This window comes from Thamnophis sirtalis, unplaced genomic scaffold (genome assembly GCF_051295495.1).
Source record: "Thamnophis sirtalis isolate CommonGarterSnake01/CBP01778 unplaced genomic scaffold, rThaSir2_p1.2 scaffold_4, whole genome shotgun sequence".
NCBI lineage: Eukaryota > Metazoa > Chordata > Lepidosauria > Squamata > Natricidae > Thamnophis > Thamnophis sirtalis.
The window spans coordinates 135,712,093-135,724,062 of NW_028261384.1; the positions used below are offsets into that span (position 1 = coordinate 135,712,093).

Below are 11,970 nucleotides of genomic sequence, written 5' to 3' on the forward strand. Positions count from 1 at the left end.
GACAGACACAGACACAGACACAGACACAGACACAGACACAGACACACACACACACACACACACACACAGAGTGAGACAGGGAACTCATAGTTGCTCTGTTCCAAGATCTATACTTTCTGAGCAGTTTGGTGAACTGGTTATTCGAAAAAATCATTAGGGCAGAGAGTCAGGTGTTAAATTATCCCACCACTGCTTGCTTCCGGCTGCCTGCAGTTTTGCAGTTCGAATCTCACCAGGCTCAAGTTGACTCAGCCTTTCATCCTTCTGAGGTTGGTAAAATGAGGACCCAGATTGTTGGGGGAAAATATGCTGACTCTGTAAACAGCTTAGAGAGGGCTTTAAAACACTGCACAGTGGTATATAAGTCTACGTGCTATTGCTATTGCTACAGTTTCCAATTCAGAACACACTTGCACAAAAGTTCAAAGCCCTTAGGACAGTGATGTGTTCTGATCCCCACCTTGTCCGTTCAGAAATGAAAGCCAAACAAAACATTCAAAGGAATGTTTTTTATCAGTCCCAGCTCTTGCTGGCTGCGAGCCCAAAATAAATACAGATAATTGCTTTGGCAAAAGTCCTATAACTCATAAACTACTGCAAAACAGGATTATATAAATCAAGTCACTTATCCAAGTGGGCTTTTCTCGATGTTTGCACGCGAATGGGGAACAGTGACTTCTGCAACCAGGGCGTGGCACCATCAGTCTCTTTTATCAGCAGGAGCAGATCCTAACGAGCAACAGCTGCTCGTTATCATCTCCTGTAAGTACACAGTTGCTCTTTACATCGGTCAGACCTTCTCCTGCGTGCATCCCGAAACAACTCACAGGAGGTTTCTCTCTCAGTCTCTCTTGTCTCCTCCCTACTGTTCCCAAGCTCAGTTGTCACCTGGGGACCAACTAGTCTCTCTGCACCCTGCTCAGAGTCAGAAGCCTGTCCAGGGTCCTCCGCATCCTTCAGGGCTGACTCATATGACCTGTCGGAGTCTGGTAGCAGCTCCAAAGGCTCCTGCCAAGCCACAACACTATCCCTTACCGCAGGGCCCTTCCCCCGGTCTGACGTTCGGGATGCAGTCAGGATGGGTTGTACTTATGATAGGCTCGCACCAGGGCAGGGGCATGCATAGCTGTGGCTTCGGTCCAGGTCCCCCCGCCCGACCGCTCATCCGCCCAGTCTACTAAATATTGAAACCATCCCTTGAGCCATCTAGAGTCACAGATCCAGACGACGGCATGTGGCAGCTGTATGTTCACCGCATGCGACGATGGTTGAGGGGAAGAGGGTCGGTGGAGAGGACAAGCCGATCGTTCAGGGATCAAGAGCGAGCGATGGAACACCGGGTGCACTCGCATCTAATGTGGGGGGGTTAGGCGATAAGCCACCGGGTTGATGACGGCCTCCTTGGGAAATGGTCCAAGATACTGGTGATCCAACTTCTTAGCTGGCCGATGGGATGGAAGATGTCATGTGGACAGCCACACACGATCTTCTACAGCCAAGTCCGACACCGAATGTCGAGACTTATCCGCCGCTCTTGGACTGCTTGGAGTTCAGAGAGGAAGTCCTGTGCTGCGGGGACTGGAGAGTCCACCTGGGTGAGAGGGAAAAAACGAGGGTGATACCCAACGTTAGCCATGAAGGGCGTCATCCGTGTGGAGCCATGTTGGGAGTTGTTAAATGCAAACTCCGCCACGGCCAGGTACTCAACCCAGTTATTCTGCTGCTGATTCACAAAACAGCGCAGGTACTGTTCTAGAATCCCAATCACCTTCTCCATACCCCCCATCATTTCGGGATGGTGTGCCGAGGACAAACATACTTGCACATCTAGAGCTTCCATCAGCCCTTTCCAAAACTGGGCTGCGAATTGTGTCCCCCGGTCCGACACGACCCGGTCAGGTAGACCGTGCAAGCGGAACACGTGTTGGATGAACATGCGGGCCGTTGAAACAGCATGGGGTCCACCATTGAACCCCTCAATACTTAATCAGGCTACTTGTCTTCTTCTAACTCAAAACTTAAAAATTAAAACTCTGCTTATGCTCTTTCACCTAAAGAAAAGAAATAAGGAACATATTTCTTTCTGCTTGAAACACAGGAAGATAGTTTTTTCGCAAGTAGGAAAAAACTGGGTGGGCAGTTAACCACATTATCTTAGTCATAGAGCGCAGTTTATGATAATCAAAGTTCAACTTGTAAACAAGCTATAGGTTAACCATATTTTTAGCAATATATCTGAGTGGCGTTCTGACTTTTCCTCTTTCTGCATGAGTAACTAAGATTCACTTCTCTTTTAGTTTCACTTTACTTCCCTATTGTGGTTTGGGAATCATGTATTGTAATTTTCCTTAAATATTTGTAATTTACCCGAAATAACCTTGTGCTGACTTAGGTGAGAAGTTGTGACCTGGACTAGTGCACTCCTATATGACATCTATATGATTTGTAATAACCATTTCAAAGGTATAAAACCTCTGTCAAAATGTACCTAAGTTAGATCAGTTAGGTGGAAATCTACTGGTCTCTTGAATGCATTCAATAATAATAAAAACCTTTCTCCTCTGGAAAAGGTGTCGTCTCCTATTCTTAAGTAAGTAGAAAGGCAGACCCTGATTTTGCCATTACATTTCTTGGTGAGCCAGCCAGGAGACGATAGGGTTTTTGGGGACCCTCTGGGACACCTAACCCGGGGGGCTGGGGGCTCATCGGGTCAGGAACCTCTCTGGCGCCAAACGGACCTTTTGTTCCGAGGGAATTTCCCGGCAGCGAGGAGCACTCGGCCTCGGCGGTTAGCGGTCTCAAGAACCTCAGAAATCCAGAGGAGACAGGAGAAGAAGTCTGGCCAGCACCGGAGGAGGAAAACCACAGATAAGAAGGCAAGTAATTGTGGGTTTTCTATTTAAGGCCCGGTTTTTCTTTTAAACCGGAGAGTGAGGTCTGATCCACCTTGCTAGGTATAAAGGTTTTGGGAATTGGACTGTCCAGAATATATGTATGTGTTTAAAAGGGTAAAGTGTTAAGATTGTGTTATCCAGTATTTGGGGAAATTATGGGTGGAGGAAGTAGTAGTCAGACTCCGCTGAATTCTATGTTAAATCATTTTAAGGAAGGATTTATGAGTCAGGATTATGGAATTGAGTGGAGTAAACATGAGCTTAGGAAGTTTTGTGAATCAGAATGGCCCAGATATGGCATTGGGTGGCCTGAAACAGGTACTTTTGACCCCCACATAGTTTTAAAAGTCCATAGGTTGGTGTTTGATCCTAAGCTAGGGAGTTTAACTCAGGCTCCATATATAGATGTTTGGAAAAAATTGATTAATCAACCCCCAGCTTGGTTAAAGAAATGTAAACAACAATGTATTCTTATGGCTGTCAGAGTTACAGACCCCAAAAGTCCTAGGCAGAGACCACCAGTCTTGGCTAGTGCCCCAGAAGAATTGCCACAGCCCCCTCCTTGTCACTGACCTATTCCAGAAGAACTGCACCCAGCACAGGGGATTCTACAGGCCAGTTACCTATTGAGGGAATCGAGCAGGGATTGGATGCTGTAATTACTAGTATGGAACAAATAAGATATAAAGAAAAAGAAGAAAAGGCCCCTCTAAGCTCACCCGACATAATGGGACCAGAGTTTTGGGAAAAGAAGGAGGAAGAGATGGACCAATTGATGGGAGCTGTGGGTGGAGAAGCGGAACCAGTGTCAGCCAGAACTAGAGCAAAGACAGAGACTGTTTTTACAGCACCACTCAGACGAGTCGACCAATTCTTAGTAAACCCAGATGACCCCTCCCAAGTTTCAACAGGGTCGTTGTTTCAGCATGTTCCTTTTACCACCTCTGGTTTGCTTAATTGGAAAATGCACTATGGGCCTTATAGTGCTAAACCAAACGAAGTGGCAGAATTGGTAAAAACTATTGTGGATGCTCATCACCCAACTTGGCTGGATTTACAACAACTTATGACAACACTTTTCAATGCTGAAGAAAGGGAAAAGATCAGGAATGCAGTGTCTAATATTTTAAAACCAGATGTCCCTGCATGTACAACTTTAGCAGACTTTATTGAACAGCATTTCCCCTCAAAAGATCCTAATTGGAGTCCTTATGATTCTCATCAATTAAACTTGTTGCTCAATTATCAACAGTTAGTAGTAAAAGCTGTGCGCATAGCAGGAAAGCCCGCAACCAACATGTCGAAACCAAGTTTGATAACCCAAGAAGCTACTGAAAGTCCGGAGGCATTTTATTCTAGATTGGTTGAGGCATATCAGATGTATACTCCTATCGACCCCACCCTTCCTGAAAATGCTCGTATGCTAGCAATGGCTTTTATTTCACAATCAGCTCCAGACATAAGACATAAGCTTCAAAAGTTGGAAGGAGTGTTGGGAAAACCTCTTAGTGAACTCATGGAAGTTGCCAGGAAGACATTTGTCAACAGGGATTTATTGGAGGAGAGGAAAAAAGATAAGCAGATGAAGAAAAAAGCAGAATTGCTAGCCACCGCTTTAATGACTGTGCCAGGGGGAAATAGAGGAAGTAGGGAGAGGACTATAATCCCCTCCTTGGGTCAAAATCAGTGTGCCATATGTCACAGGTATGGGCACTGGAAAAGAGATTGTCCCAGAAGAGAAGGAATTGGGAATAGGAAGATTGAACAGCCAAGAGCAACTAGAAATCCTTCCCCTTTGCCAAGAAATCTCTCCCTCAGCCGACCCAACACCTTCAGGGGACGTGGAACATTCAGGAAGCCCTTTAATGGCCTGCGAAAGAGAGAAGCCAAGGGATTTTCCCCCGACACTCCTTTGATTGGATTGGCAGAAGCTGAGGAGTGGGATTGACGGGGCAGTGTAGGTTCGATTAGCCTCCCCGAACCTATGGTCTGTCTGAATGTGAGGGGCAAAGAAGTTTCTTTCCTTGTAGATACAGGAGCGACTCGCTCTGTATTAACCCAACCCTTGGGACATATTTCTTCTCAATCTATCAACATTCAAGGGGCAACAGGAAAACCACAAACCCAGCCACTTTTAGAGCCTCTATTATGCACAACAGGAGGAAAAACGTTGACTCACCAGTTTGTTTATCTGCCCAGCTGTCCGCTTCCACTCATGGGTAGAGATTTACTTTGCAAACTTAGAGCACAGATATTTTTTGATGAAAAGGGATCCGTAGGAGTGAAATATAGCAATGTGAATTTAGAGATGCCTAAGGAAGAGGCTTGGAGAATCATGGTGGTGCAGGAAGTCTCAGGAGACAAATGGAGGGAGTTCCGGGTTCCTGGGCTGTGGGCGGAAGATAACCCCCCTGGTTTTGCTGCTCACCACACCCCTATCATTGTTGAGGAACTACCAATGAGCCTTCCTGTATGCATCCGCCAGAGGGGGTACCCAAGAGAAATTGTGCAGGCTATTCAGGAAGTCATACAACTGTATCTGACTTATAAGATTCTAGTGCCCACTGACTCCCCATGGAATTCACCGATTCTGCCTATACCAAAAGGGGGAGGGAAATATCGAATGGCTCAGGATCTTCGTTGGGTCAACAGTTCAACAGTCACAATTTATCCCACGTTGCCAAATCCTTATGTGTTACTTGGGTTAATTCCACCAGAAGCTAAATGGTTTTCAGTTATTGATTTAAAAGATGCCTTCTTCTCTATACCCATTCATAAAAAAAGCCAGCACTTGTTTGCCTTTGAATGGGAAAATCCGACAACAGGAAGGAAACAGCAGTATACTTGGACACGCCTTCCACAGGGATATAAAAATTCCCTAACGCATTTTAGCGCGGCGTTAGCTACGGACTTGGAAATTCTAGATTTACCCCCTCCTGATGTTGTGTTGCAATATGTGGATGATCTTTTGGTGACAGGGCAAACAGAAGAGGACTGTCATGCCAATACAGCAGCCCTGTTACTTCTGTTACAAGAAAAAGGCTATAAAGCTTCTAGGGCCAAAGCACAATTGGTCCAATTGAATGTTAGGTATTTGGGATATGATATCCTGCAGGGGCAAAGAACTTTGGGACATGAAAGGAAGGAAGCCATTTGTCAATTACCAGCCCCAAGAAATAGGAAGGAATTGAGAGGCTTTTTAGGAGCAGCAGGATTTTGCCGCATTTGGATTCCTAACTTCGCATTGTTAGCAAAGCCACTTTATGAAGCTACAAAAGGGAATGAAAAGGAACCTTTGCGGTGGGAAAAAGAGGAACAGAAAAGTTTTTTGAACTTAAAACATGCTTTAACTCAAGCCCCGAGTCTGGGACTGCCTAATTTAGACAAACCTTTTCATTTATTTGTGGACACTAAACAGAATATGGCTGTGGGGGTGTTAACTCAGAAGATGGGAACGTGGTATCGACCAGTTGCATATTTGTCAAAACAATTGGATCAGGTAGCAAAAGGGTGGCCCTCTTGTCTTAAGGCTGTAGCAGGCACGGCTTTACTTACCCAGGAAGCAAATAAACTTACTTTTGGACAGCAGTTGAATATCTACACCCCCCATGCTCTTCGGGCTGTTCTGGATCAGAAGGGCCATTTGTGGCTTACCAATCCACGTATGTTGAAGTATCAGGGGCTTATTACACATAACCCCCTCATCAAACTTGTTCAGTCATATGCTTTGAATCCTGCCACTCTGTTACCTGAACCAGACTCTGAGATCACTCATGATTGTTTGCAAACCATCGAGGAAACCTATGCTAGTCGCCCAGATTTGAAAGATGAACCCTTTTCCGACCCGGATGCAACCCTTTTTACCGATGGAACCAGTTTTATCCATGAAGGTGTAAGGAAAGCAGCTTATGCCGTAGTTACTCTTGATGATGTATGGGAAGCCAAGCCCTTACCTGCAGGAACTAGTGCCCAGTTGGCAGAATTACATGCACTCACTAGGGCGTTGGAATTAGCAAAAGGTCTACGTGTCAACATTTACACAGACTCCAAATATGCCTTTCTTACAGTTCAAGTGCATGGAGCTTTGTACAAAGAAAGGGGTCTTATTACAGCAGGAGGAAAGGACATTAAATATGGACCCCAAATTTTGCGTCTATTGGACAGTGTGTGGTCCCCCAAACAAGTTGCCATTATGCATGTACGGGGTCATCAGAAGGGGATTTCAACAGCTGAAAAAGGAAACCACAAGGCTGATCAGGTGGCAAGGGCAGCAGCTTTGGATCCATTCTCCCTGCAAGCTAACTGCCTTACTTTGTGGATCCCGAACCAAGAGGATGAACCCCCCCCTCATATAGCCACTTGGAAGTCCAGCAAGCTGAAGCTATAGGGGCAGAACTAGTAAATGGGTGGTGGACTCTGCTGGACAACCGGGTGTTTGTACCTCAGCAGTTAGCATGGGAAGTTGTTTCTTCCCTGCATAGGCATTTACATTTAGGAAAGACAGCTTTGGGAAAGGCTTTAACAAGGGAAGTCTATATTAACAATTTGTCTAGTCTAGCAGCTGCTGTTTGCTCTCGATGTCAGGTGTGTGCTGCTAATAACCCACGTCAGGGCCCAAGTCTTCCCCCTGGGCACCAACCTAGGGGGGCTTATCCTTTTGATTATTTGATGATTGATTTTACAGACATGCCGAAAGTGGGATCATACACTGCTATGTTAGTTGTTGTTTGCACATACACAGGGTGGCCTGAATGTGTTCCCACTAGAACGAAAAAGGCTTTGGAGGTAACTCGGACTCTGTTAAATTTAATTATTCCACGATATGGGTTGCCCTCACGTATCTCCTCAGATAATGGGCCTGAGTTCATCCATGCAGCCACTCAGAAGGTTGCTCAGGTGTTGGGAATTACCTGGAAGCTACACTGTTCGTTCCATGCTCAGTCCGCAGGTATTGTTGAAAGGGTTAACCGGACCATAAAGAATAAATTGGCCAAAATTTGTCAGGAAACTCATCTCAAATGGCCAGATGCCCTCAGCATGGCATTGCTGGCAGTAAGATGTGCTCCCTCCAAAGAGCTAGGCGTCTCACCATTTGAGTTGATGTATGGAAGGGTTCCTAATTTGATTAGCCCACAGGTGTTGCCCACTCCTCAGGTGGCCGACACAGTGAAAATCAAACAGTTGCAGGCCTTGAATACTATAGTCCATCAATTACAGGAATATGTGTTATCTTGTCGTCCTCATGTAATTGTACTCCAGTGCATAATTTCCGCCCAGGACAGGAGGTCTGGGAGAAGGACTGGAAAAAAGTGCCTTTGGAACCCAAATGGTGTGGGCCGTATACTGTTGTTATTTGTTCTCCCCTTGCTGTTAAGGTAGCTAAAATTAAGCCTTGGATCCATTGGACTCGCCTGAAATTGGCTGCAAAAACGTGTGAGACTGATTCCAGGGACTCTGTTAAACCTCTGCGTCTTGCCAAAGGAAGGAAACGCCAGAAGGACGCCACCTCGCCTGCTGATTCACCGGACGCAATCGCTCTACGGCCAGGTGGTGAAGACCCCTCTGCAGGTGTCGCTCCAGGTGCCGCCGACACCCATCGCACAGGCAACGCATCACGTCTCCCGTGGAACCTTCGTCCCCGTCCGACGCCGAGGACCAACCATGGATTCCAACCACCCTCTGCGCCAAACTGCGTGCATTAGGAATGGTCTGATCCCTGCGATCCTAATCGTGATTTTTCTCTTATCAGTTTCTATTCTCCTTAAATTCCTCTACTTCTATGCCACCATTATGGATAAGACCGCTCTGGGGGCTCCGCCGGTGCTGATGTGGGAGGTTCCCCCCGGTTATGAGGACCCGTTCCCCTCTCCATCCTTTCCTGAAGGGGGGAATGAGATTAATGGGGGTACCTCGCAGCCACCATATGTAGGGGATGGGAGAAAGGGTACCATGCAACCACCAGACATACAAGCCCTCACCGTGACAAATGACTCCCCTCCACAGGAGGCTTCTGAGCCGATGCTGGAGGAAATGGGTCCAGGGCCTTTTCCTCTTTGCAAACATTGCTTCTATCAAGGTGAACAGGGAATGAGTTTTGCTTTTGTAAAACGCTGGGTATTAGCTTGCCATCCAGAGGAAGGGTTGTCCCCCTGTTCCGAGGGATCAGGGAACTATTGGCAGTGTAGATTGGACCCCAATGTTACATCTTGGGGACCAAATGAATACTACAATTCAACCATAATGTGCCATCGGTTGAAGCCCATTCAAAGACCCTACCCGGAACCCTATCCGGAAAGGACAAGGGCTCGGGGGAAGCGGACACCCCTTGATTTTAGTTTGGACATGAAATATAACATAACGTATGATCAGCTTCCAATCATGGTGAGGATAACTTGTCAAATCATGGGTGATGTAGGGAATGGGTGGTTGCTGCAATGGTGGTCAGATGAAGAGAATCTGTCAAGCATGAAACCTCAGGTACTGAGCGAGACTCGGCACCTAGGCATAATACGTAACTACGATGACAAATCCAGTTGCCTGGAGGTCTGGATAACTCATCCTAGTTACTTGGAATCATACCAATGCCGAGCTGGTGTACTTGGTAGGATCCTAAGCAGGACAGCAACAGTCACATTGAATGCAGAAGGAAAGGGGATGGTGGTTCTGGAGCCGCTCTTGCAACCAGATAGGAACCTCCATCCCACACCCACTCTTCCAAAAAGTGGGAAGGGTGGCTTAGATGGGAAGGGACCTATTACCCCTGCTCCATTGGAATGCACTGCATGCCTGCTAGGACCAAAAAGGAACACCCTAAAATTCAAAATGGGAAAACCTAAATCTTGTCAGAATTTCAATCTTCCAAATTGTACCTTTGGAAGACAGCAACCTCGTCTCTATAGCCAATGCCAGGGATCAGAAGGGGTAGTGTGTTACCTTCCTGCAACACCAGGGCTGGATGAGTGTGGCCCATGCCTTATCAAGGCTAAGGTAGGGTCTCGTACCAATGATCTACCACACTCAGGCCCCAGTGGATTGCACCCCTCAGAAAAAAACATGTGTGTCCAATGGTACCATGTATAACTATTGCATTCAGAAAAACCAGCTTGTTTGTTATCAACCAACCACTCCAGTTCATATCAAAGTCACTGTATGGGCCGGCCTGGCCCTGCTTGACAACCCCAAAGAATCTCAGCTTTACCACCTCACCACAGTTACTGCTTTGAAACAGGGTCAGAAGCCCATCACCGTAACATTTGGTGTATGTGCTGCAATGGATAGGGTGGCTTACAGGAGCTGTGGAAGTCAGGGATGGAGACAAACTTATTACCACAATCATAAGTATCTCTGTCCCCGATCCCATGCCTACTGCCTAGGATGTCAGAATCCCAGTCGGGATCTGTATTCTCCATGTGCAGATCGTATGGACAAAAGAAACCCATGCAGAGGTTGGGATTGTGTCTGTCAACATACTGGAGGAGGTTATCCAACCTCTCCCCATCTGGGATGTGCATATATTTCCAATTTTCGCAGCCTCCCAAATTCAAACTCAGTCGCTTTTGAAGTGTCCCGCAATCACCCAGCAGAAGAAAGTTATGGGATAGGCATTGATGGAAATAGCAATAGCAATAGCAGTAGACTTATATACCGCTTCATAGGCCTTTCAGGCCTCTCTAAGCGGTTTACAGAGAGTCAGCATATTGCCCCCAACAATCTGGGTCCTCATTTTACCCACCTCGGAAGGATGGAAGGCTGAGTCAACCCTGAGCCGGTGAGATTTGAACCGCTGACCTGCTGATCTAGCAGTAGCCTGCAGTGCTGCATTTAACCACTGCGCCACCTTGGGGCTGACCCACTGGCATACATTACAATAAGGGTGGAAACTTTAAAGGAAGGGGAGGAAAAGTCACTAGGATGGTCTGTATGTGAAAACCTCCGAAAGTAAGAGGAACCCCTTCCTCTTAACCCTAAGGCTGTGAATTTGTTTGTAGAAATGGCTGAGGAAGTAGCAAAAGCCTTAACTGTTAAGAATTGCTTTGTTTGTGGAGGAACAAACATGGGGGGGAAATGGCCATGGGAAGCACTAGAAGCAGCCCCAGAGGTATATAACAACATGACCCTTGAAGGCAACCTCACCCAACGAACACAGCATACAGGTATTGTTTGGACCCTTACTACAAATTTGGTGGGCCGAAACTGTTTCTCTCATAATGGATCATATCCTGTGGGCCACCTAATTTGTTTAGGGGAATGGGATGACACTTATTCCAAGTGGTCATCACCATCCAATCTCTCTCAACCTCCCAAATTTGATCTCACACTCCTACCATACCTGAAGGAGCCACAGTGTCCACATGGTCCATGGGAAGCCCCTGAGAACATGTATTGGATTTGTGGCACACTAGCCTATGAAATTCTTCCTGCAGACTGGGCAGGCTCCTGTGTTCTTGGATGGATAAAACCTTCCTTCTTTTTATTGCCCATCCAATCACGACAGGTGCTGGGAATCCCAGTGTATGACTCAGTGGATCCCATTCGTCAGAAAAGGGAAGTGGACACAGCCTTCTCTAACTTTCCTTGTAAGGAACTTACTGAATATGAGAAATCAGACACATGGAGCTCAGAGAGAATTGTATGTACCTATGGAAGGGCTACTTGGGCTGAGGATGGGTCATGGGGTTACCGCACCCCAATTTACATGATAAACAGAATCATGCGATTACAGGCAGTGTTGGACCTGGCTGGGGAGAGAATTGACAAATCTTTGAATGTTCTCTCCACTGCCACAGACAAACTTCGTACTGCGGTGTATCAAAATCGATTGGCACTTGATTACCTCCTCGCAAGGGAATGAGGAGTATGTGGGAAGTTCAACTTATCAAATTGTTGCCTTCAAATTGATGAGACCAGAAGTGTCATTAAGCAGCTCACCACGGAAATGAGACAGCTCACTCATTTCCCAGGACAGGAATGGAAAGGATTGGATCTCACCTCATATTTTAGCTCTTGGTTGTCAAAATTGCCTGGATGGCAGGCTATCATTACTTTTATTGGCCTGATTGCAGTAGGATGTGTAATC

The 11,970-nt window shown here is 46.4% G+C and overlaps 1 protein-coding gene across 1 annotated transcript; it reads left to right on the top strand.

Annotated features, from left to right (window-relative positions):
* Positions 1-10,884: 10,884 nt before the first annotated feature.
* LOC148046798 (endogenous retrovirus group 3 member 1 Env polyprotein-like) lies at positions 10,885-11,745 on the top strand. The gene has a single exon (XM_087714964.1). It carries the CDS (start codon positions 10,885-10,887, stop codon positions 11,743-11,745), a length of 861 nt encoding a protein of 286 aa, XP_087571090.1.
* The last annotated feature ends 225 nt before the right edge of the window (positions 11,746-11,970 follow it).

Bases quoted from the DNA above. Each gene is read 5' to 3' on its own strand.
- LOC148046798 (XM_087714964.1), top strand. From the start codon at position 10,885: ATGGCTGAGGAAGTAGCAAAAGCCTTAACTGTTAAGAATTGCTTTGTT.